This window comes from Suricata suricatta, chromosome 7, assembly GCF_006229205.1.
Source record: "Suricata suricatta isolate VVHF042 chromosome 7, meerkat_22Aug2017_6uvM2_HiC, whole genome shotgun sequence".
NCBI lineage: Eukaryota > Metazoa > Chordata > Mammalia > Carnivora > Herpestidae > Suricata > Suricata suricatta.
Genome location: NC_043706.1, coordinates 116,713,538 through 116,740,948, shown reverse-complemented (window position 1 = coordinate 116,740,948; position 27,411 = coordinate 116,713,538). Strand labels below are relative to the sequence as shown.

Below are 27,411 nucleotides of genomic sequence, written 5' to 3'. Positions count from 1 at the left end.
CCTTAAGGCATATAAAACTAGCAACTCTTTTTGTGTATAATTTTGTCTTGGAGCTACATTAAACATCAGTGATAGTTAAGAATAAACGCTTGGCAGTTAGACACATTCAAATGCAAGTATAAATTATATTTCAAGCCACTTACAAATATGAGTTGCACTTGTATTATTATCTTTTTATTATGTATAATAAAGTTGAGTAACATTTCATTTCTAGAATTTGATGTAAAGAATCACCATTTCAAAAACACAGGCTAAAACGTAGTTTGTTCAGTATGATAATGATATTAGATTTTTTACATAGCCTTATTCACTTTGTGTTCTTGGAAATGAGAATACCTAAAGCCAGGGCTATGTCTATAAACCCGTATTTAATACTCTTAGCAAGCTACACATGATTATATGTTTAATGAAGGCTCAAAGAATTCTTTATGATGCTGATTATAATCCTCTGCCTCTCTAAGGGCAGACAGCTGTTTACTAGAGATACTAATGCAGAATGAAGCACATACGTGAAACTGTAAATTACACACATGAAGACATGGTGACCTATTGGAGCCAAGCTGTCTTTTTCTGCCATCTGAATCTTGGACTAATTCTTAAATCAAACGTGTACAAGTTTGTGAGTGCCTATTGTGTCCCTAACTGGGCCTTAAAGATGAAAGCTACATAAGCTTCCTGCTCTTACTGGAAACCCTTAAGCCACATAAAATTGCTCTTGTCGGCTTCATTAGCAGAAACCAGGTTTGGAAAATAACCTGTAACGCTGGCGTAGATCGAAAACTCACGCTCCAAATTTTTGTTCCAAACCGACAAATAGTAGGTGCTGGAATCCCGCCCCTTTGTAGCCCCTGTCAGTCAACCCGCCTGAGGGCGGGGCACGCCCCAAATCTGCTTCCGTGAGCTTAACTGCGCATGCGCCCCAGGGAGGCGCGTGACCCTGAGAAGTTGCCGTCGCGCAGCGCGCAGCTTAAGACGTCGCGCGTGCGCAGGAGCTCAGCGCAGAAGCTTGCCGGAAGCCAAGATGGCGTGTGTGTGTTGTCCAGGCCGCAGTTGGCGCCTTATTAGTATCTAAGCCGTCTGTTTTGTAAGGGCCTGTGGCAAACGCCCTTTCTGCTGCCATGGCCCGGCATCGGAATGTCAGAGGTTATAACTACGATGAAGGTATGTGACAGGGTCGTGCCGGGAGTCATTTTCGCGGTTTCAGCTGGGATCCCAGCCTGTTGGCATACATTTGACCTGTGAGTTTCTCGTTAGTGGGGACAGACTGGAACTCAGAGCAGGCTCAGTCGGAGAAAACAACAGTACATCTGAATGCCAGCGAATGGCGCCGTTTTAAGTCGTGATTTCTGCCCTTTGGGATTGATTTTATTTTAGGGCAGGAGAGGTGCTTCACGCCGTCATTGGGGAGGACATTTGGGAAGGTTGGGATTCGGTGATATTTGTGCACGTCACCTCTACCTTCCCTTGTTTCCTCCCAGGTCGGGTACACAGTTGTCTACTTCTAGGTGCTCTCTTCCGACCCCACTTACAAAAATGCCCATGAAACGATGCTCGTTTGTAAAAGACGGGTTGATGTCATGCTTACATTCAGTTGTTAGGCTGTAACTATTAGAGATATATAGTGATTTTTTTGTGTTGGTTTATAAACACATTTTGCGCAGAATCTGGCTTGAGGGAACTGAACTTATTTTCTGTGAGTTTCAAGTTAAATTGGAAACTTAGGAGACGATAAGAAAGATATTAAAAAGGCGTCATTAATAAGTGGATCAGATGATCTTGAGGTGTATACTCAGTTCTTGGTTGAGTATGCTCAGTATAAGTGTTTTTTTTTGGAATGGGGAAAAACAACACTAGAAGCAAGGGGCCTCCAGTACTTACTGATTTTTAAAAATGAATTAAAAAATGCATATGAATGTTCTCTAGGAATTTAAAAGGAGTTAGAATAGTTTAGGATAAGTGCATCATCTCCTTGTAGTCGATAATTCTAGGCATCACCTAGCATCATAGAAACTAAAATGATAAATATGAACAAGTATGAAAAAGTAGTAAAGACCTATTGCTTTTTAGAGTGTGCCTAATATGTTGGTGGTTGTTATTGGCACTGTCAACAGATTATTCTAGAACATCGGTATGCCCTAACCATAGTGGAGGGTAGCAGACACGCTGTACAATGGGAGTCTCACCTAGTCAGCCTGGCACTTGTTAGGTTCCTGGTTTTCACTTCAGATTGGAGGTCGTTTTAAGTGTTGCAGTGGATGTATTGTGTGTGATTGCTGCTACCTGAGACGTGACTTTAGCCTGAGCGATTGTTTTGCAGTTAGGACTTAAAAGATATGGATAGGCCTAATTGCAACGTACTCATGTCTTCAATAGGTTTGTATAATTTCCTCAACCAACATGAATCGAGTGCTTGTTCTTCATTAATTGAGTGCTTACAGTACTGCTGTAAGCTTTGGGGACCAAGAGTCAGATGTGTGTCTAAAGGGGGAAATACACAAGTAACAGATGACGTGCTGCAAAAAGTACTCCCAAGGTGCTGTGGGAGTTACCTAAGAGAACACCTTCTTCAGAGTGGGTTGGAGGAGTTTAAGTAGGATTTCTACGTGAAGGAAGGCTTCCTGGACGAGAGGTGCTTGGCCTGTAGGAGTGAATGCTAAATAACCTTTCACCTGGGCCATCTCCGATCGATCAGGTTGTCCTTTGGGTCATGTTACTTTGAAACAATTGATGACGTCATAAACAAGCTCTTTCTGTAGCATCAGAGCTTCCTCCCCATTTTCTGCTTGTAAAAGTTCTACTCATTTTAACCATCCACTTTATTTCTCTTTTATCCCCAGTTAATGCTTCCTTTGTATTATTTTCAAATAATAATTTGAAATTTCTCAAAAGTAATATAATTTTATTAGAGTATGGGCTTTAAAACCTGCTGGTTCCTCAATTTAACTGTCACTTTGTTCTTGTCATTTGGATAGTGCCTTACATGACTACCTTTAGCTAATGCTCAACTAGCTACTAATTTAAAAGTGCCAGGAGGGCATAGTATGTGCCTTATTGTTCTATTTACTCTGTTGTTAACATTTACTCCAGTAGCTGTTAAAATGCCTTATATGCGGTAAATATTACAAAATTTTGTCAAGGAAAAGAACCACTTCACAAAAATCCTAGGAAAGAATTCATCTTTATTTATTGAGAAGGAAAGAGTGCTAGCAGGGGAGGTACAGAGGGAGAGAGACAGGGAGAGAATGAATGAATCCTAAGCAGGCTCCACCACCAGCTCAGAGCTGGATCCAAGACCCCATCTCACTACTGTGAGATCTTGACCTGAGGTGAAATCAGAAATCCAGAGTCAGAGGCTCAACTGACTGAGCCACCCAGCCACCCCTCTCTTCATCTTTTTATATTGTGGCACTGTTATGGTCACTTTCAGTTGGAAAATTGACCTGGTAAAACTGATTCTTGCCTTTAATATTGAAAAGTTTTTTTTTTGTAAATGACTCCTCATTTATTTGCTAATAAATTGCTAATTTGGGATTTTGATCTAATAACTTATTGAGTGTTACATATTTTTATCTAATAGTTGTATTCATCTCATTTTTCTTTGTCATAAACGTTTGGTCTCAGCCTTTAAACATGCTGATCCTGATACATGAATACCCTCTGAAACTAGGTGCCTATCCTTTGGAAGTTATTTAAATGGTGCTCTTTCTCTAGCCACCCCACTTCCAGTTCTGGTGTTTTTGTTTGTTTGTTTATATTTATATTCCCAGATCACTCTGTGTTTCTCATGTCTCACACACTTGGCATATAATTTTGTAATTGTCTTTTTTTTTTTTTTTTTTTTTAATGTTTGGTTCCTGTTAGATTTGAGGTTCATAGACATCTGGGCATGTGCCTGTCAAACACTGTTGCCCCTCACATTCCTATATTAGTCCCTGGCATAGTCTGTTTATTAAATGAATAAATATATTTACTTTTAAATATATTTAGGTTTCTTGGAGATTTTAGTTTTAAATGGATTGATTCATTAATTTATAATAAAACAAAAATTACTTTAGCTCCAAACATGGGCTAGGTAGCAGTTGGCTAAGACAAAGTCTTGCCCTGACAGAGCTTACAGCCTCCTGGAGTGAAACAGATGTATGTTGCTTTGAAGACAGGCAGTTGGAGGGGTGTGCTAGAGAGGAAGAGTGGCCGGGGGCTTGCTGTCCTTCTGGAATGCTCAGTGGAGCTGGTGGTCAGGGAAGACGTGTGCAAATAGGCGACATTTGAGCTGGAACCTTACCTAGGAAAAAGCAGCAGCCTGTGGAAGTCTGGGTAAAGTACGTCTTCTAGTCACTAGGGAAAAAAGTCCAGTTAGTGTCAGCGGAGAGCGCAAGGGAGGTTAGGGTAAGATGGTTTTTATAGAACTAACTTGACATGAAGACAATCTGTTTTCATGGTCTAATTATATACCCTGTGCTAGTCAATTGTATGAGAAATAAAAGCTTTGGTTGTAGAGAGCACTTGGTTAAAAAAATGAATGCGTGGCTTGTTTCAGATTTTAAGACCGGAGAGACGACTCAGGTTTGTGGCCTGTGGTGGTAGTATTTTTTGATCACATGAAGTGAAAACTTAGAAAAATTTTGATAAAGCCCAATTAGCTTAAAAACTGAAGAACTGTGTATGTCTTTATTCATCTAGAAAGTCAGTAAGTACCTCTTTTGCGGGAAAATTTTTAGTATATTTTGGAAAAGCAGGCATTCCAAGTTCCTTTAATTTTGAGGGACAGTTTAGCTTGGAGAGAATTCTGATGCTTCATTGTTAATAACTAAGAATATTAAAAGAACTTGTAAATAAATTTACCTTTGGTGTTTTTATTATAGATTTTGAAGATGATGATCTCTATGGCCAGTCTGTGGAGGATGATTATTGTATTTCGCCATCAACAGGTATCTTTTAAAAAATAGTTTGATATCCATTATTTGGGGGTTTAAAAATGTTCCGTAGGTATTGTCATTCTAGGACTCAAGTGTTCCATAAGGCTGTAATATTATGTAATGTTTAAAAGATAATTGTATGTTAACTCTAAAAGGTGTATAAAATCATTTCTTTACCTAAGAAAAGAATTTTTTTGTATAATTTGTCAAGTTGGTTTCCATACAACACCCAGTGCTCATCCTAACACGAGCCCTCCTCGATGCCCATCACACACTTTCCCCCCTCCCCCACCCTCATCAACTCTCAGTTTGTTCTCAGTATTTAAGAGTGTCTTCTGGTTTGCCTCCCTCCCTCTCTGTAACGTTTTTTTTCCTCTTCCCCTTCCCTGTTGACTTCTGCCAAGTTTCTCAAGATCCACATATGAGTGAAAACATATGGTACCTGTCTTTATCTGACTGACTTATTTCACTTAGCATAACACCTTCCAGTTCCATCGACGTTGCTGCAAATGGCCAGATTTCATTCAAGAAAAGAATTTAAAGTATTGATTTCATCATTTAGCTTTGAGCAGAAGAAAACTTTGAAAACTACGTTTTTGCCCAAAATTCTGTGTAACATGCAGTTAATCTAAATTGTACTGAAATGGTAATTTAGCTAATAATGAAAATCTAAAACTTTTGAAAGCAGATGGCAATTAATTTTATATACAGGAATCTCATGAATATTAGAGACATTGAGGTGTTCTACATACACTATGTACTTTAGTTTTATCTACTGTTAAATAGTTTGTTAAATAAACCAGGTATATGTCCAGACTTCCGATGGAGCCAGAGAGTGGTTAGAGTTCACTTTCCTGTGGGACTGGACATCAGAGTTGTGTTTCTGGCCTTCCTGTTGAGAGAGTTCTTCTTTGTCACCGTATAAAGACAACATGGAACTTCCATGTGTTCTTTTCCGCACATACATAGTCTTCGACCAGACCGTCTCTCCTAATTTCTCATATTTTCTCAAAATGTATTTGTCTTCAAATTTCAGCCTATTCTATAAACAGTTAAAATGCCCCACTAAATTTTACTATGCCACGAAAGGGAAAAATTGAATACAGTTAGGTGCAACATAAATGTAATTTACAGCACTCATTCTCCACAAGTTGAAGGGCTTAATATCTTTAACATTCTATCAAAATTCACTTTGTCTTTAATACCATGTAGTCCATGAAGCTGCCTTGTAGACCTGTACCTTCTTTAATCTCACTTTCAGTCTCTGAAGACCAAATACATCCCTTCTTTCTAGAACCCCTCTTTTTTTATACAACAGAGGTGCTCCACAACTGGTCTTAGCACCTCCCTGTCCTGTTACTTGTTCCTCTGAAATGCTTCTCGCTCCTGATTTGTGCTTCCTCATTTAGCCTCACTAATCAGGGCCTTTCCTCTCTTGCTGTAGTGTTACACCGTTACTAGTCAGGATCCTGCTGGAGCTAGAAACTGCAGCACTCATTTTGCCAGACAGAATTTATTTATTTAATTATTTATTTATAGTTTATTGCCAAGTTGGTTTTGGTATAACAACCAGTGCTCTTCCCCACAAGTGCCCCCCTCCATGACCATCACCCCCCTTCCCTTTTCCCCCTCCCTCTTCAGCCCTCGGTTTGTTTTCAGTAGCCAGAGATAATTTAATACAGGAAATTGTTAGCTAGGTTTTAGAGAACACAAAAATGCAAAAAGGGCAAGCAAAGTATCAGGGAGCTGATGACTTCAGGAAGCATTTGCAGTTCTGGGTTCCTCGTGGAGCACGTGGGCGAGGTCACCCCAACCTTGAGAGGCTTGTAGAGGTGCCCCGTGGAGTGGAACCTACACCTGTGCTGGGAGGGTGGTTGCTTTGCTGCTTTGTCTCTGAAGTTCAGAGGAGGGGCTGTGACCCGGGACTCAGACCTCTGATGGGGAGGACACTGCGTGGCTGGTACCGGTGTCTGCGAAAGGACCTTGTGAAGTTGGGACTCTGCCTTTTCACCAGGGAGTTCTAGCCAGCTGGCTGGTCAGCGGGTCTGAGGGATGTGGGCAGGGGCACACTGAAGCTGGTTCTGGGAGTTTTGGGAAAACTGCTAACTGGTACGAACTGCTGCTGCTGCATTGGGCAGTGTTGGTGTGGTGACGGGCGCTGGGCAAGAGCAAACCTCTTCTGACCTGCCCATCTCCATCTAGCATCTCTCCATTGGCCGATCATAAAAGGGAGCCAGATGTCAAATAAATGAGCTTCCTAGAGACTGTAACCCCAGCATCACAAAGCAGAGTAAGGAAGGCTGGTTAGAATCATCCTTCCTTTAGCGCTCCTTATTGCAGGGATTCACCACGTTTTGTAGGGATGAGAGATAATTGAAATTTCATTTTTTCCAAGGAACCTCCCAGCACTTGCCATTTGAAGTGTTAAAAAAAAACTTCATGGGTTAACCCTTTGGGGCTCCTACAATATACTGTCTTAGTTGACTAGGTGATAAAGTGATGTTTGGTAGCATTAACTTCATCACTTATATGGCAAGTGCAGTGGAGAGCGTGGCATGTTCATGAACTGAGAAGATGATGTGAGTTGGAGTATTTTATTTTATTTGAGAGAGAGAGAGAGATTGAGTGTACTTGAACAAGGGAGAGGAGCAGAGGGAGGGAGGGAGGGAGGGGCGGGAGAGAGAGAGAGAGAGAGAGAGAGAGAGAGAGGGAGAGAGAATATGAATGAATGACTATTAATCAGGGGCTGGATCCCTGGATTCTGGGATCATGATCTGAGCTAAATTCAAGAGTTGGATGCTCAACCAACTGAACCATCCAAGTGCCCCTAGATTGGAGTTTTTGTTTTTTTTTTAAATCTCTTCTACATAGTAGAGACTGGATTGGAGGTAGTACATGAGTGGATGTACATAGATCAGTTTGGAGATTGTCATATTAATCTGGAGGAGATGAGGATATTTGAGGATGGTGTTCTCAAAGTGTGGTCCGGGTACCATCAGCATCACTTGAGAATTTATTAGAAAAGTAATTCTTGGCCCTGTTCAGAGTGAGGCACAGCTGCTGTTTTATTTAATAAGCTCTCCATTGTATGTTAATGCTTGCTTTGAGAATCAAAGTTTAGGGCTAGAGAGGTAGCATAGATGTGGAGATAGATTCAAGAGATAGATTATAGAGGTTAAGGGCTACACGATTTGGAAGTTGGTTGATCTGACTGGCACAGGGTGGAAACCTTTATGGAGAGAGAGACTCCTGAAAGACATCTTAATCTTGTGGGTTAACACGTTCATTTATCTAGTCTTACCTGGATAAATTCTTCTTCTTCTTTTTTTTTTTAATGTTTATTTATTTTTGAGAGAGACACCGACAGAGTGTGAGCAGGGTGGTGCAGAGAGAGTTGGAAACACAGAATCAGGCTCCAGGCTGTGAGCTGTCCACACAGAGACCAACACGGGGCTCGAACTTGTGAACTGTGAGATCATGACTGAGCCGAAGTTGGAGGCTTACCTGACTGAGCCACCCAGGCACCCATGGATAAATTATTCTTAATCTTGCGTAAGGAACTGATGGTACACCTGGTCAGGCATTCAGAGGGTCGTGTTTTTTCTGACCTCAAGTCTTGAGGTCAGAGTCCATCCCCTTGTCTCTCACAGTCTTGATGGTGTGTCTTGTGTGTGGTTCATATTCAGGATAGTTTTACGCTTTGAGTTACTTCTGTATACACCGAGAAGTCAGTGACATTATTTAAGCAGGAAATATAGTTCAATGGTTTTGAGTTTTTTCTGCAACAAACTGTATTTTTAACAAAAGCATGTGGTTTGGGATTTTTTAATTTTTCAAAACATGTATGAAATAATAGTGATATTAGATGAGAAATTTACCTTTCTTTTTTAGTGATACATTTTCCAAGTGATTTTTTTCATAAAAATGGATAGTTTTAGAAGGATGTTCTCTGTTTTTAAAGAAGCAGCTAATGTCATTGAAGAGCTTGGTCATATTCATGGTCTTATGAATTCTGATAATTGAGTGATTTTTATTGATTAATAGGAATTTTTCTAAAATTTATTGGAACATGTATTCTATTGAACTCTAGGAGGCACAGTTTTCCTGATGGAAAGGGAATTCTAAATGTTACAGCTTTTTTTCCTTTGGAAAGATTGACTTTGATATTGTATATTGAACATAAGTCAAAGAATTGAGGATGGCAAAAAGAGCCTAGACACACACACACACACACACACACACACAACTTTATTTGAACAGTTGTCTAACCAACTGTAATTAGAAATGTTAAAGGATACACTGAGGCATATTGCAATTTTTAAGAATTTATGCAAACAAACATCAGTTTGAATCAGGCAGGTCCAGACTGGAAGTGGTTAGGGGCATTCCACCAGGCAGAGCAAGGGACAGGGTTTTTATAGGGAAGATAGGAAACAAAGCAAGGAAATTATTTGATTGGCTGTAGCTTAAAGATTGCATTATTTGGGAAAGCCTAGTTGGATTTTTGTGTTTGGTGGTTGTTTAAAAAAATTTTGTTTTAATGTTTATTTTTGAGAGAGACAGACAGATAGGCAGTGGGAGACAGGGGAGGGACAGAGAGAGATGGAGACACAGAATCCGAAGCAGGCTCCAAGCTGTCAGCACAGAGCCTGATGTGGGGCTCAAAGTCCTAAGTTGAGTCCTGAGATCATGACCTGAGCCTAAATCTGAAGCTTAATTGACTGAGTCACTGAAGTGCCCCTGATTGGTTGTTGTTCTTAATCCTTAGGTGTTTACAGGAATTGACCGGCTTAGTGGCTTAGTTTTCCACTTGTTACCAAGGCATTGGAGACGCCTCAGTCCAAAGGCCTCCAATGAGTGCTTACCCAGTAGTGATCTTTATTCATTCCATTCCAACTCAGAATCTTTATTGAGCATCAGTTAAGGTGTAAGAAAACCCTTATTCTAATAAATTTATGAGTTAATTTGGTATAAGGAAGCATATTAAAAGTCCTCGTCAAATGGTCTGGGGGTGCGGAGCCTTAGTCCTGCATGGAGGACTGGGACACTTGGGAGGAAGAATGGCATCCTCCACACAGGAAACAGCAGTGCTTGAGCAGTGGCCTCTGTGTGAGGCTTATTTGAGAACACTTACACAGTGAATGCATTTGCAGCAGGAAGGAGGGCTGGGAACAGAAAAAGGCAAATTTGGGAAGGCAGTTTTTACTTTAACTTAACTTAATGTCAGCTTATAGGAGGTTTTTGAATAAGGGGCAGTATTTTCGGAAAGGAACTGATGACCATATACAAAGTGGACTGCAGGGGGCTTTGTTGGCCAGTTTTTCCTGATCTTCCCTGATATCAATCAGCTGGGCATAATTTAAAAAATACAGATTCCCAGGGGTATCTGGGTGGCTCAATTGTTAAAAGTCAGAGTTTGGTTCAGGCCATGATCACATGGTTCATGGGTTCGGGCCCCGTGTCGGGCTCTCTGCTGACATCTTGGAGCTTGGAGCCTGCTTCAGATTCTGTCTCTCTCTCTCTCTCTCTCTCTCTCTCTCTCTCTCTCTCTCTCTCTCTCTCGGTCCCATTTCCAGCATCACAGAATCAGAACCTCCCAAGGAAGAAGCCCAGGCAGTTGTATCATTAATGAGTGCGTCTTACATGATATTTAGTTTAAGGTGTTTAGGGAACAGTTTGAAGCAGTTTAGGAGTCAGGTTTTGAGTCTTTGAAATTTTTTATATGCTTAAAGGCCTTAAGTTTTAAAAGTCATTATGGGTGTCCCAATTTTTTAGAAAGCATTTCCATCAAAGTTTGTGATTTAAATTTAGAATAGTATTTTGTATTTATCCTTCTCTCCTCCTTCTTACTCTTTTTATTATATTTCTTGCCTTTTGGGTTCTCATTTCAACTTCAAAGATTTGGACTGTTTCTTTTTCCCCCACTAGTAGCTATTCCCCCCAGGGAATTGTCTTACTTTCCTTCCCTCTCCAATTCCCAGCAAATTCAGCCAACACTATTTCCAAAACCATGGCCACAGTGTAGGTTTCTGAGTTAGATTTGTGTGTGGATTGGGGCATAAGACCCCCCCCAGAAGAAAATAGCCCCTCTGAAGTTGAGTAGCAGCCTGCATATTGACAGCTTCCCTTTTCCCTGTCAGGATTTCCTAAGTGAGGGAATTATCTAATATTTTTCCTTACTAATTTTTTATTTTTCTTAGGGTTTTCCTCATAGTTGAAAGCTATGAGAAGTTAGAAAAACAGCTAGGAAAATAACTTCTAAATCACCAGGTACAAAGTGGTCCAGTTTACATTTTTTAGTGCTACCCCATTTGATTATTACTAGTATTATCATTTTTAATGTTTATTTTTGAGAGAGTCAGGGAAGGGCAGAGAGAGAGAGAGGGAGACAGAGGATCCCAAATAAGCTTCATGCTATCAGTGCAGAGCCTGATGTGGGGCTTGAACTCCTGGACTGTGAAATCATTGCCTGAGCCAAAAGCAAGAATTGAACGCTTAACCAGGTGAGCCACTCAGGCGTCTCACCCCATTTCATTATAATAGCAGTGCTCTATTCTGCTTGTACTAGAGGGAGATAAATAGGGGTATATATACAACATAATATGTGTATTATTTTAAAAAATTGTTTAATGTTTATTTATTTTGGAGAGAAAGAGAGAGACAGAGTGTGAGCAGGGAAGGGTTAGAGAGAGAGGGAGACACAGAATCAGAAGCAGGCTCCAGGCTCCGAGCTATCAACACAGAGCCTGATGTGGGGCTTGAACTCACGGACCATGAGATCATGACCTGAACTGAAATCTGATGCTTAACCAACTGAGCCACCCAGGTGCCCCCATAACATGTGTATTTTTTAAAAACCTTAGGTCTTCAGAATTGTATATGAAAAATAATAGAACTGGGAAAAAATAGGATCATGACAGATCACTCAATCTGTAAAATACTAGCAAAAACAGTAATTAATAAAAATGCTTGTAAATTTGAAAAGATACCTTAACTTCCTAATAAAGAAATATTTCAGTAACTATAGAACTTTACATTTTTTAAAAAGGTAAAAGCTTAATAGAAATATGAGAATTAAACTAACAAGTAATGTTGCAAAGGCAAAATGCTCATAAGATCTTGGAGAGGCAAGCAGTAGGCGTGCACAAAATAAGTTACAGGTCCTCCAAACTGAACCTGGAGGAGGAATGTGGTGCTCTCTGCTTCATGGTACCATTACGGTCACAGTGTCAAGACGTTACTTTGTACCTGCTGCTTTTAGGTGACGATGCAAAACATTGAAGTGTTGGGGGAAAATCTCATAACCAAAACAACTTGAATGTTTTACCCTCAGCATTCCTGTTTACCATTTGGTGTGAGTAGGTTGTGGTAAGGAAACACGCAGGATAGCAGAATAGATAGCATTCTCTCAGCTGCTCTCTATCTCATTTGTTCCCTTTGTCCAAGGTGTCTTCCACCTTGCCCTCGGTTTTTCTGATGTTCTTACCTCATTTTGTATAACTGCGCCATTTGTCGATGATTGCTGTCTTCTGTGCCTCTGTGGCACTCATCTGTACTACTCATTTGGCTTTTAAAATGCATCATTACGGTTTTTTTTCTTTGCTTTTACTAGCAATCTCTGAGACCATTGTTTATATATTCTATGAATAGAGAGCACATATGCCACAGCCCTCTGACTATGGGGATTACAGGGTCTATATGTGCATTATTTATATGTACTAGTTATAGACTTCGTAGTTACTCTTTCTCTCGTAGGTCATGTCTTCCTGAAAACATGCTCAAAGGTTAAATGTGGGAACACGAAGCAGTAGACTTACATGTTATGTGCTCTTCCAGAAAGCTAAATAATATAAAATCCTTAGTAACACTTTGCCTGTAGAATACTGTATTTCTATCTTTCCATATTTCTAACTTTCTGTCTGTCTTAACTCATTCTTTAATGGTATTTCTTCACAACGAAACACAAACTGCAGGAAGTGAAGTCAGCGGGCATTCAGCTGAGGTGAAGAGTCAACACTGGGGCATGCGTGATGGGTTTTCTTTGTTCACTTGTATTTGGTTGATGATATGCAGGCATATATTGGCACTTTCATATTTTGTCTTTCTTCCTTTTAATGAGATATATACTACTACTTACATATTGAGGGATGACAGTGCTGTAGAAAGGCACAGACTGATGTCCGAATGTCAGAGTTAGGTATGTGACACTTGTTTACAGGATAGACAGTGGTTGGTTGAAAGTAGGAGTTTTTCAAAAGTTAAGACCTATGATTTTGATCGACTCTTGGGTTCAGACAAAATTAGCAATTCTCAGAAGGTGAAAATTAACTTGTTTTTAGTATTTTCTTAATTGTGCCAATAAGCAAGTTTGGTATGTGGTTTGAAATATTTGTTCCGAAGAAGAGACTGTGGCAGGGAAGATGGGGTGGTAGGCAGGGATGAGGTGTTAGGAAGGGTAATGTGTGAAAACAGGGTGGGGCAGCTCAGTGCAGGTTTTGGAGATACAGAGGAGGAGGAGGATTGTAGAGGCCAGGGAGTAGTTCATAAGGACGTCTGAGCAGGATTCGGAGTATGGTGTGTTGTCTTTGTTTTGTTTTTACCCATTATTACACAGTGTGGGTAAATGGCTTTAGGTGGTAGGTCAGCATCTTTTGTCTTTTGTTTAAAAAAAAAACAACTTACTGGGAAGTGGCTGAGCTACAGCATTCTTCCATCATTTTCTCTTCTAGCTGCTCAGTTCATTTACTCGCGACGTGACGCACCTTCGCTTGTGGAGCCTATGGAAGAGTATGATTACGAAGATCTGAAAGAGTCCTCCAAGTCTCTTGTGAACCATCAGCTAAGTGGAATTGATCAAGGTACAGTAACAAGTCGTTTATCCGTGCTTCCTGTTGGAAAGTGATGGTAACCAGCATACCAGAATGTGTGAGTTTTATTGTGGTTGTTCATGATAGCGATTGTGGGTAGGAATGGTACAAAAAGATCTGGTATGGTCAAGGGAAATTGACACTTTATTAAGTATATTTTATGAGGAGTGTACGGTTAACCGTGTGCCTGAAAAATTGGTTATGTGGCTATTATTTAGTAACTGCAATTTTTGACAGAGATCTTCGTTTTGTCTCTTCTGGAGAGAAACTTCAGTGATTTGTTTTCTTGTAGCAATATTTATTATTTCATGAGCTCTAATAGGGATAGAGATCTATTGTGGGTAAAAATATAATCATTATAAATAATTTTTTTCCAAGGAAAGAGGATAGTTGTTCATCTTAATATAGTTTCAAATCATTTTTTTTAGTTTTCAACATGAATATTCTTCCATGTCACCATTTAAGTACAGCCTTTTAATTGTTTTCTATTGTAGCCCGTCTTTATTCATGCCTTGGTCACATGCGAGAGGTCCTTGGAGATGCCATACCAGATGACACACTGGTTGAGGCAGTTCTGAAGAACAAGTTTGACGTGCAGAAGGCCTTGTCAGTGGTTCTGGAACAAGATAAGATGCAGAATTTGAAGGTCAAGAGTGAGGGAGCAGCATCCACAGGAAAGACAGCAAAAGGTATGCTTTTCCTGGTTCTCCTTTAGTTGTTTTTCAGCTAGTGCTTTAAAAGAGACATTGACTTATTGGGGCCGTTAAGAAAAATGGGCACAGAACATTTTGCATGTTACAGTAATCCTGATTATCATCAGTTAATTTTCCAGTTTATAAATGTTTAAGCTGAGTGCTTTATTCTCTTCCCTCTGTGACAGCTTGTTTTTTCAGGATTTCCGTGCTTTGTTTTGTAACTAGCAGAATATAGGGGAAATAAAATCAGACAAAAACAAGACAAGACTCTTGTTGCTTCTTGTCAGTAGCTTAGAGAGCTTTTTGATTATTGTTGTTTTTCTAATTCTAATGGGTCAGGAGATGGAAATTAATAGCCAGACGATTAATTACAGAAATCTCTTTATGTTTATAGTATTTATAAATATATTAGTTTTATTGAAATATCATAGGTATCATACCATTTTGCTTCAAAGCCAGATCTTTAATTTTAAACTTCTAGAATTTGGGGTTAAACTTGGAAATTTAGTTGACATAAGAAGGGAACTGAGGTACCTTTATAATAATTTGTATGGTATCTATCAGTAGAAGCATGGTGATTTATTAACTGGGCTGGGATTTCTTGGAAGTTGAGGGCTAGATTTTTACCATATCAAAGTCGTATGCAATCTGTTACCACGAAATAAGGATGGTTGTTTAAATTAAAAAAATTTTTTTGATGGGGAGGCACTTGTAACTGACCATATGAAAATGAGTCTTTAATATTTCATCTTTATTAATAGCATATCCCAGAGGTGACAGGATGTTACTTGTTTGCTTGTTTTTAACAAATTAGAAATATAGGAGAAGATAAACCTAGTTCATTTCATTGGTCTATTAGTCGTTTTGAATTTGAGACAATCCTGGCTATAATTTAAGTATGTTAAAACCTCACATTATAAAATTTGTGAAAATTAAAATATTGACTAACTTGATATTTACATTTGTATATATTAGTGAACAAAGTATGAAGGTCACTTTAGATGGTTAAAGGAAGGTAAAATTCCTTTATTGTTGTTTTTTTAGAGTGTTCACTTATTAAATAACGATCAAATATTTGATCGGTTTATTCATGTTATAATCAGAAGAAACATTTAGTAATTAAATGCCTCGTTTCATGTTTCCTTTTGGTTGCCTTGGCTGTCTTCTGCACATGTCAACCTATTCATCTGAAAACTAATGGCTTTTGTAAGGTAAGGAGTCTTATTATCTTCCTCTGAAGTTCCAGCTGATAATGTTCAAAGCTCTTGTCCTCAGTCTGCAAACCATTTGGATTGTAGTAGTAAAATCTTTGATTTTTCTGGGCCCGTAGCAAAATACGGATCATATCATAATTCCTCAGTTGCACCAAGTCACTGTTTACTCCATAAAAGAAAGAAACTTGACAGACCTAAAAGTGAAAAGAAACTAGAATCATGTAAGTTAACAAAAGAGCTGTCACTAGCTGACCTGATTGATGATACGCCAAGAGATTCTTGTAAAAGTCAACCATCAGTCAGACTGTCATCCACAGATAGTCAGGAAAGTCTGTTTTCAAAGAATCTAGGTGCTGATCTGTTTAGACCTCATGAATCGGAATGTGTTTCCAAGGATGGTTCTGCATTCAAAGAAATACCAGATTTAAAATCCTTAATGATAAAGAACACAACGCCTAATAACTCTTTATGTATTCAGAATAATTCACTACCTGATTTGCATAACATTCCCACGCAAAACAGCTTAGGAAATTTAAATAGTCCTTTGCTCTTAACTAGCTCATTGGAAAGTACAGCTCATGATAATTTAAATACTAGTAAAATGACTGAAGTCGGAAGTGTTTCTTCAGTTGAACAGCGTGCCAAGAATTGTATTTTAAAAAATGACAATCTGCAGTTTGCCCGGTGTGAAAGTCCATCCCTAGCTGAACTGTTTCAGGAACACAAGGAAAATAACCCAAGCCAGGGCTTTGCTTTATCTGATCTTTGTCCGCAGTCATCTGCCAGTTTCACAGATCTCAGTTTGGGATCCTTTCCCTTGTCAAGGCTAGCAAATCGGTATCCATCCTCAACTGGAATATCAGAATTAACAGGATCACTCTCATCTTTGGCATTTTGTAAAGCTTCTCCTACAAGAGACCTTGAGAATTTGTCACTTTCGGATTTGATTGCAGAAACAATTGATATAGACAACTCTCAGATTAAGAAGGATTCCTTTAAGCTCAGTTTATCTGAAACGAGGCCACCTGGAATAGATTCAAATATTGATCTTAGTGTCCTTATAAAAACTCCGGATTTTGTTCCAAAACATGTAGTAGAGCAATCAGTTGCTCCAGCATCAGAAACTAAAGTTTTAAATTCGAAGGTAGGGAAGAATTTCAATTCTGCTAAGGATAATAAGAGAGCCGGTAAAGGCTCTTTGACTAGGAGACCACCCTTTTCTCTCTCTTGGACCAAGGCTCTTGCTGCTAGACCTTCAGCTTTTGCTTCTACACTGTGTCTTCGTTACCCATTGAAAAGCTGCAAGCGACGCACCCTTGACCTCTATAAGACTTTTCTTTATAGTAGACAAGTTCAAGACATGAAGGACAAAGAAATTAGTCCTTTTATAGCAATAACACCATTTGACTTCAAATCAGCATCTCCCGATGACATTGTAAAAGCCAATCAAAAGAAAGCTTTCACTAGAGAATAGTAACAGAAGGAAAACTTGATAACTGTTGTAGAGCTCTTGTTTTCAATTAATTTAAAGTCTTTATAGGATTAATGTATATTATGGGATGCAAGTTGTGATTTTTTTATATTAAAGTTGTCTTAAGTCAGTTGATAACTTTAGTTGATATGTATTTTTGCACTGAAAACAATTTTTTAAACTATATTTTCTTTTAGTGATAACTGGCTTTAAGTTGATAGCCTAAAATGGGTGTATGTTTACAAAGTGCATATGGAAACTTGATATTGTGAAATCAAACCTCAGATATTTTTGTTTGAAGCACTCAACTTTATAAGTTTTTACAATGAGACCTTTTCTTTTGTAAAATATTTTTGTGCTTCACTCTTAAATGAAAATGCCACTTGGGATTATTCTACTTTAGAGATAAAGATTTTTCTTACGATGATACGTGGCAGAGCATAGATGAGATGTAATTATATTTTAAAATATTAGTGATATCATTCCCATTCATTATTTTTCTGTATGTGGATAAAATTTTTCTATTAGGAAATTTTAAAATTCCTGACTTTTAAGAATACTGTGGAGGTTGTTGAAATACATTTTTGATGATAACAAGATGAAAATCCTTTAAGGGACCATGTACATATTAAAGCTGGATTAATAAATTATTTTTGTACATTTTCGAAACCATTTGTCCTAAATGCACACTTTAAACTAAATATATAGGAAGTGTTTTCCAGTAGGTTTGCATGCTGTTTGAATAGATAATTATATGAGATCTCTTTAACTTTTTCTGACTGTCAGTAATGAATTGTGGAGTTTTCCTCTTTGGTACTGACAGCTGTTTGTGCTACCGTGACCAAGTTTTCAGCAGCGTCAGACCATATAAGAGCTCTTGTAGTCGCTAGAACAAGTATGTAATTCATCCCTTAAAGCAGTGGTCCTCAACTAGCAATCAGAATTGCTAGGGGAGTTTTTTTTTTCCAAACCGATACCATGGCTTCAATACAGAAATGGTCAGTTAGTCTCTGAGGATGACATTTGGGAATGTGTATTTTTAAACTAGTCCCCAGGTGATTTTGATGTGTTACTTTTACTTGAGAACTATTGCCTTAGGGGAAGAAATCTATAGAATGGAAGGAATTACTAATGCTAAGAATTAACACCTGACCAATGTGAATTTCTACTTAATAGTTTCTAGTAATCGGAAATACCAAGGAAAATTGCTAATTAGGAATTATAGTCTTGCATAAAAGGATGCTGATATTGTATCATTAGTATTTCTTGCAGAAAATAAAAGTATCTAAAATGTTATTTCTTAATGAAAATAAAATAGCTGGCCTTTTCCTAGTAAAGAAATATTTTTCTCTGGCAGCTACTTCATCATGCTTTTTATAATTTTTTTTGTATCTTAAGTTTATTTTCAGAGTGACATTTTAATATTTTTACCTATGTATGATGTTTTTATATCCACTGTTTTGGTGGGAAAACTTAAGCTAGAATTATGTCTTCCTTATTCTTGACCACTTTTCTTTTGTGATGTCTTCAGGTTTTGTTTTTAATTGTGTATTTCAGTGTACATCATACTGATGCTAATTAGATGATGTAAGTTAGGTTATATTTTATGGTCAATTTTAAAGTTTGAATTACCCCCAACTGCTGATTTTGTTTTCTTAGTGTTAAACCTTGATGAAACATTTTAGTATTTTTGCAAAATTAGCTTATGACTCATCAACTGGATTTATATATTGGCCCTTTCCAACTTAGAAGTGAATTGTATTCTGTGAGTTTTGAACTGACAAAATTCCTGATAGATTAAGCATTAATGCAAGTGTATCCACTTTGCACGTGAATCCAGAAATATTTATGTAACTCATATTAAGGTTGAACAATGGTACTGTTATTTTTACCTTCTTTTATAACAGATTTTCAAGTGGAAATATAATACTTCTAAGCCACAGAGTATAGATTTTGTATAGTGAACTAGATTTCCCTTCGTTGGCTGATTAGGATTGTAACTACCATTTATGAGATTATTTCTTGAAGGAAAAACCTATATTGCAGGATGATAGGAAAGCAACAATTTTTAAATACATCTCCCTGCCCTTGTCATGGATACTGGTCTGTCAGGGATGTACATGACACGTACTTGGCTTTGTTGACTAAGGAATTGTCACAGTCTCTGAGATTCAGAGAGTGGAACCAAGAAGACCCTTGGCCCCTTCCACCCTTGGCCTTTGGCCCTTGATAAAGCTATCAGTGCCTGTATGGATAGACTCCCAAAGACGAGGGTTGCTGGCACTAAATGCGCATTCTGCACCAACTGCCCGTTTTTTGACTGCTGTCATGGTAGCTCAGGCATGCTAAGCGTTTTGGTTTATTTTCCAACTCCAGTATCAGCTTTGCAGTGCAAAGCCCTTTTTATTTGCAGTATGATCAAGTGCATTAAAATTTTACTTCAGGAATACGTATAATGTAATTATATTCTAAATGATGCAAAATACAAAAGACATTTAAAATTACTATTTTTGGTCATGTTTTTTGTCCTTAAATGATCTAATGTTCATGGATGTTTTGTCCTTTGCTTTCTAAAGTCTTTGGTTGGCTCTTTTGGTTATGATTCTTGGTCATTAATTGCCAAGAAAGAGGGTTTCACTTCTGTACAGAGCACTTGGCTTAGCTTTTCTTTTTTGTTTTACCTCTTTTCTATTTCCAGTTTAATAACTGGCGTTCTGACCTTCTTTCCTCCTTTTGGCTTTTAATCTTCCTTTCTTGAACTTTTCTTTCACCCTTTTTTCTTCTCATATTAGTAGTAATAAATAGCCCAAGTGTGTTGTATTTCGTTTTTAGTATTCAGTGGGAGGTCATACTGATTGTCACGTCAGAGATAAAACCAATACAGTGCTTTTCTTTGTATGTAAAAGGAAGCACTGTTAAGTTAAACACAGTTAAGAGAAAATTATGGGGTCTTATATGATTATTTACCTTTTAAATTGATCCTGAATTTATATGTGGACCACTGCAGATAAACAAGTACACAGTTATACATGGAAAAGAACTGTGTATCAAGTTTTTTTGGTTTTGTATTCCTATAAGTATATATTTGCTTATAGAATCAGATTTGTAGTAGCCTAAAAGTCATTTTTTATTACTTTTATAAACAAAGAGAATGTTGACTAAACAGAGAAGTGATAGTAATTTCTTTACTAGGTTTCTTTTAAAATTATATGACTCAGTATATGCAATTGTACATAGTATTTTTAATTTTTAGGGTGTAAAAATATTTTGAGTGTATATATATATTTTTGTAAAAGCTACATTGGAATGAATTATAATTCTGAGGCTCTCCTAAATCAAGTAAGAAAACATTACAATTTATAGGGATTTTTTGGGAAAATCTTGAGCCTTCAGAATGGAATTTTAACAATTTATGCTGAAGGTATCTACTTTTATGTTCCTGTAAACAAGTTTAAAAAAAAAAACAACAAACTACCTGGTTGTAAAGAATTTCTTCTAAGATATTTGTCATCTCGAATTCTTGCTTTCCAAAAGGTAAAGTTTTCTATGTATTTATTTTTGAAGACTTAACATAGAAATCCCATTAAAGTATAGGTTATAATGAATACGGATATTGTAATTGCAGAGATGGAAGTAGAAGGGAAAAGAATTGACCAAGTGCCCATTTCTGATGTCGACGTGCTTGGTTTATATTATATGACTTAAAGGAAAACATCACATCATTTTAGTTGTAGGAGATATACCAAGATGAACAAAGAAATGATTGTTAACCTCACATGGGGGGGTACTTAAACACATAATTATATTGATTGTAGTGTAGCATACATGACATTACCCTCCCCAGAGATGACATCTTTGCCTTCCTGATCTAAGCTGCCACCTCCTCTTCTCTTTCCCAGTTTTCTTAGTAGTATCTCTGTCTTCCAGTTGCTTAAGCCAGAAACTGAGCGAGCATCGTCCTTGATCTCTCTTCCTCGTTTACTTCTTACAATTGATTACCAGTCCTATTTTTTCTGCTTTACAAATAAGTAAATATATGTGTGTAAATATACAGTTGATGGTCGTTATTTGTGGTGGTTATATTGTATAGAGTCACAAACTAGTGAACACTGAGTGCAATATGCCAATACTGACTTCTCAAATGCTGAAGCACTGCTCTCACCGGGAATACAGGCTTAGGTGCCTCTGATCTTCCGGTCACAACATTTTTGTCAGTCAGTCAGTATGTAACCTTACTTTATGTATCTATTTAAAGACATTTTATTTAAATTGTATTATTTATATGTCATTACTTCATTAACATTGAACTCACAGCCTTTCTAAAACTCAAAGCTTTTCTAACAAATCTTTTCTTTATAAGGCACATCACAGCTGCCTTGTACAAAGGGTGCTAGGCAGTGCTTTAGCACTACTCATGGGGACCATTTTAAACAGCAAAATAACCAACTAAAATTACAGTGTGAAAAATGTGACACGAAGTAGATCATAAAAAGGATCTACGATGAAGAGCTAAAACCAAGAAGACAGAGTATCACCTTTTGACCCAGCTGGGAATGTGCATGTTGGGTGACTCAAATTTTTTGCTTCTTTGCACTTGTTTGGGAGGGATTGCAAAGTACCATTAATAGTGATTTGGGGGCTACTAAAAAAATTCAATGAATAGGTGAATTTCCAAATATGGAAACTGTCAGTAATGAGGATGGATTGTATATTTATTGACCCCACTGTTCTCCATCCTTATTGGTACTTTACCTCTTAATGGCCATTAGTTTTGAACAGAATTACTGAAACGTTTATCCAGTTTCTTCTCATTTTATTTTTGCCAAAAACACTTTCTACATTACTGCCAGAGTAACTTTTCTAAAATAAAGCTGTAATATTCTCTTTTCTGTATAAATCCTTTAACTTATTTTATAAGACTTTTCTGAATTGGTTTCTGTTCACATGCACCCTCCCTCTCCCACCCCGCAAGAACAAACCTACCTGAGTTTCCTCTGCTTCTGTATAGTGCTTTGCCCCCGCCACCACCCCCTTGCCCTGGCTGATCGTCCTTCATGTTGTAGTTTATATATCACTTCACTCCCAGTCCTGGGGAGGGGAGCCTTCATATGCACCCTAGTTCACTGCTTCCCTTTTACCTCTCCACATACTGTTATACCCCTCCGTACATATAGTCCCTTTCCTTTGTAATCCTGTCTAATTGTTCCTCACAGCACTTACATCATCTGACATTGTGTGTGTACACAGTTGTTTTTATTATGTGTCTCCCTGCTGCTCCCCATGGCCACCATGCAGCGTCCTTGGGGGCAGGGATTTTATGTGTTCACTGCTGTCTCTTCGGCTTAGAATATTTCTGGCACATAAATGTCGACAACAGTCTTGTTCCCTACAGGAAGCTGTAAATAAACCTGTAAACAAATCGTTTCTTTCATATTCTTCGTCTAGAAACTTTACTTGCATATCACTGTGTGAAGCTGCATATATGTAATTTAGACAAATGGGAAGATACTATAGCGCTTCTATTATCTGTATCCGCTACCAAAGCCTTTTGCCAAAAGACTTTGCCATTCATACAGACATCAATCTCATTCTTTTCAAAAGCTGTGTAGGGGCACCTGAGTGGCTCAGTCGGTTAAGCCTCCGACTTCAGCTCAGGTCATGATCTCATGGTCAGTGGGTTCGAGCCCCACTTTGGGCTCTGTGCTGACAGTTCAGAGCCTGGTGCCTGCTTTGGATTCTGTCTCCCTCTCTGCCCCTTTCCTACTCATGCTGTGTTTCTCTCTGTCTCAAAAATAAATAAACATAAAAATTTAAAAAAAGCTGTGTAGAATTTCTTAATGTGGTTGTACATTAAATAGCTCCTGTCGATAAACATTTTAAGTGTTTTCAGTTGCTGTCACTAATGACCCCAAAATGAACACCCTACATTTTTAGAAGTTGAATTTTAGGCCAAGAAATATACTGCACATTTCTGATAGATACTGCCTAATTGTCTTTAGCAGAGATGGCACTGATTTCCCTCTCACAAGATTCTGAGTGTTTCTGTGCGGAGTCTCACAGATGCGGTTCTTACTGTTTCTGGTGTTTCCCCAACCTGAAAATTAGAAACTTTTTTTTCATGAGGCTAATTGCTTTATCGTATATTTAAATCTGTTTGTGTTTCTTTTTTTTGGAACTGTCTACCTTTAATCTTTGCCCATTTTTCTGCTCATTATCTTTCATAAGGACTTTGTGTGTGTGTGTGTGTGTGTGTGTGTGTGTGTGGGTACATACATTGTATTGTACATACATACAGTTGTACAATATATACAATTGTATACATACACGTACATGTACTTAAATAGTAAAAAAAAAAAAAAAGAAATTAGCCTTTTGTTATATGCATGGAAAATACTTTCTTCCGATTCCCAGCTTGTTGTTTTTATAAGACAGAGTTTTGATTTTAATGTATTGAAATGCATCCATCTTTTAAAGGTTTTTGTTTGAAAGTTCGGAATCCAGTTTCTTCACCAGCATCTTTTGTCCTTCCAACAGCTGGATTTGTCACAGCATCTTTTGTTGAATTACGTGTCCCTTTTCTTTTTTAACCTGATTTGAGCGGCCATATTTGACATGCACTAAATTCTTTTCTTTCTCTCTATATGTTGGAACTGTGTTCCATTTCTTTGTCTAGTTTTGTGCTAGGACTAGATTGTTAGTTACTGTGGTAATTATTACACAATTTTGATTTGGTTTTAGTGTTTTGTAAACTATCTTATTTCTTCTTTCCTTTTTCATAGTTTTTCTTTGTTATCTCGTTTTTTCCCACATGAGCTTTAGAAAGAAGCTGGCCAAATTATCTGGGGAAAAAAAATCCAGTTCTAATTTTTATTGAGCTACTTATGCTTTCAAAAATGTTTGGGGAAAATATATTGTTTTTATAAATGGCAAAAGGCTTTAGACATTACATTATTAAACATTAAACATTATAATTTTAATAGACTATTAGATTTATGATGTGGAACAATCATAGTTGGTCATGGTAGTTCATTCTTTTAATATGATAGGTTTTATTTGCTAATATTTTGTTGAAGATTATTCCATTTGTTCATAAATTTAATTTACACTTGTCTGTATGTATGTGTTCTTTTGGATTTTGGTTTCTCTCTGTGATGCTGTTTTTAAAATACTTTTTTTAAAGGTTTTTTTATTTTTGAGAGAGAGCGAGCACTGGCAGGGGAGGGCAGAGAGAGGATTGGAGGTGGGCTCAGCAGAGAGCCCCACATTGGGGTCAAACTCACCAATGTGAGACCATGCCTTGAACCTAAGTCAGTTGCTTAACCAACTGAGCCTCCCAGGTGCCCCTCATTGTGATGCTTTTATAGAGAAGAGTTTTTCTTTATCCTTAAGTAATTTAAAGGGCATTGAAATGATTTGTTTTATCATAGGATTTATCTTTCTCAATCTTCTAGGGTCCGTTTGAATGTTTTATTTTTCTTAGAAACCATCCATTTCAGGTTGACAAGTGTATTTGGCACTGTAGCAAATGTCATTATTTTTTTAGATTCTTTTTATTTAGTTAATTCTCCATCTTCTTTGTTTTTTTAGTTTTATTTGAGTAATCTCTACACCCTACCTGGGGCTGGAACTTACGAACCCAAGATCAAGAGTCGATGCTTTTCCGACTTAACCAGCCAGGTGCCCCAATCTCCATTTTTATGTTTTTATTAAAAAAAAGTTTTAATGTTTGTTTTATTTTTGAGGGAGAGAGAGCACTAGCAGGGGACGGGTAGTGAGGGAGACAGAGGATCTGAAATGGGCTAACGTGGATCCCAGTGAGCCTGATGTAGGGCTTGAACATGAACCCTGAGATCGGGACCTGAGCCAAAGTCAGAGGCTTAACTGATGGAGCCACCCAGGCGCCCCTCCATTTTTATTTTGTTTTCTCCCCTCTACCTTCTTCTTCTCCTCTGCCAGCTTTGTTTTCTCTGGATTTTTTTTTATTACTTTTAATTTGTTTTATTCTCCAAAGATTGGCTCTTGGATTAATAATTAGTTCTACTGGCATTTTTTCATTCATTTGTGAGTTTATCTGTTTATTACCTAATCTGTTTTCCATTCCCCCCCACTACCTTTCTGAGTGGAACATTTAATTTAACTTAAATACATTTTTAACCCTTTGTTTTAGAAGTTAATTTTAATTTATGAGATTGCAAACAGAAAAATTAAGTAATATAACAGACACTCATGGACCCACCATTTAGTTGCAGATCTCTCTCTCTGTTGTGAAAAATAAATCGTTAGATTGGAGTCCTTGCTCCACCTTTTCCTTATTTCTCCCTGCTACCTTGTAGTCGATGCCATTGTTCAAATTCTGTCTCATTTACTTATGTCTGTGTAGTTCTATTTTTCCTGTGGATACTATATTTGCTCACGGTTTCTTTTAGAATATTATTATTTTCTAGGTTCTTTTAGAGTTACTGTTAGTTTCTGGATAATTCACAATTTTGATTTTGATTTCCATTTAAGCCAAGAATCTGAAAGAGTCTTAACATTTCCAGATTGTTGTGGGAGTTTCGTTATTTTTGTTATGATTACAGATTTCATTGTACTGTTATCAGAGAATTTGGTCTGTGCCCTTTACTTAGAAGTTTATTGGGGTCTTTCTTTGAGGCCCAGTGTAATTTTAGAATGGTTTCATAGGCACTTTCCAGGAATATGAATCTTGTCTGAGGAATACAAAATATGATACATTTCTGTCAGTTACTTTTTAAATTCTTATAGAGGTAAGTTAGTCTGACTTAAATTGTTTCCTTAATTGTAGGCGGAGAGAGGTAAGTTAAAATATAATACGCTTAACTTTTATTTCATCTTATTACTTACAGATTTTACCTTATGCCTTTTGATATGTAAAGAGACCTAATCTTTCTGTGGATTTGAAGTTTTCATTAATGTAAAGTTTCTTTTTGATTTGTTTTATACCTTTTGACCTAAATTCAATTTTCTTGATGTCATGATTGCTTTCTCTAAGTTGTGTTTGTTCATCCTTTTGCTTTCAATGTTTTGAGTCACTTTGGTTTAGTTGTGCTTCCTGTAGGTATAATTGCGTTTGTGAGAAACAAATGATAGGATAGACACGATACCTTCTGTGGTATATGGTCTGTATTTTGACTTGGTCTGTACTCTCTGGTAACTTGGAGATTTGTACTATCTTTGCCACGTAACATACTTCTTTAATTTGCCAGTGCTAAAAAGTAGGTTGATCTCTCATTATGAAAGATGAAGAAATTAATTTATACTTCACCCCCTCCCTGTTTCTCATAATTTTTGTTGATATTTTAAGTTCTTATTTACCTTTATACATTTTGTAATATGTTTACATTTCTATTAACTGAACTATTAACTTTAAACAGTTAATCTAATGAGTCCTGGATTTAAAAGCCGAGCTCATCAAAGTTTCTTATACTTGCCCCCTCTCTCTTTTTGTCCTGTATTTTTAGTCCTATTGTTTATTGCCAAGATGTATAGCATTTTTATTTTATTCCTTACTCAAAGCTTCCTTACTTTCAAAACAACCATAGTTTATGTTAAAATAGAATTTTCATGATTAGGCTTCTATTTGTCTCATTTGACTTTGACATCTTTTTGGACCACTCAGCATCCCCTCCTTGCAAAATATACACGTGTGAAATATTTCCCAAATTGTTGAATATTTGAAAGGGATTTTGTGCCCTGTATTTACATGACCAGTGGAAAAGTCATGGTTTTAGGGCCCTCTTTCTTTTGTGGAGGGCTTCGTAGATACTGCTTACTGCTCTCTGTTATTCTATGTTGCCAGCTAGTCTGATTCTGCTGCTTGTAGTGTTCCTATTTCTCTAGTGTTACACCTCCCGCCCACCCCCGCCCATATTTCTCTTGAGTTCTGCTGGCTTACTTTCTAACTTTTTCTCTTGGTGTTTTTATCAGCTCTTCTCTTTTATCCTTATTTCTGTTTCTACCCCTCATCCTCACCCCATCCCTGTGTGTGTGTTTTGGGAGAAAATTAGGATAGAAACTGGATGATTTTTCCTTAGCGCACTTGATCAGATTAAACACCCCTGTTCAGTTGTAAAACTAGACTGATTTGAGAGGCCTGTCCATAAGGCAGACTTTGTAGCAAAGGTTTAAATGTTTAGGTATAATGATCACACTATCCATATCAGCCTGACTAGATCATGACATAATACTGAACAGTGTAGAAAGAAATCTCTTCTATTTCTCTTTTTTTTT

General features: G+C 37.5%; 1 protein-coding gene across 3 annotated transcripts in view; it reads left to right on the top strand.

The window, feature by feature from the left end:
* The first annotated feature begins 993 nt into the window (after positions 1–993).
* Positions 994–27,411, top strand: part of HBS1L (HBS1 like translational GTPase) — an 84,658-nt gene continuing 58,240 nt past the window's right edge. For 2 of the 3 annotated variants that reach the window (XM_029943563.1, XM_029943562.1), the window contains exons 1-4: positions 994–1,161; positions 4,863–4,928; positions 13,646–13,774; positions 14,278–14,472. In XM_029943563.1, the coding sequence (XP_029799423.1) occupies positions 1,119–1,161; positions 4,863–4,928; positions 13,646–13,774; positions 14,278–14,472 (433 nt within the window). In that variant the 5' untranslated portion in view covers positions 994–1,118. Of the gene's footprint in view, positions 1,162–4,862; positions 4,929–13,645; positions 13,775–14,277; positions 14,473–15,694; positions 17,833–27,411 lie in introns of those variants that run through there. The other variant, XM_029943564.1, reaches the window with a different exon arrangement.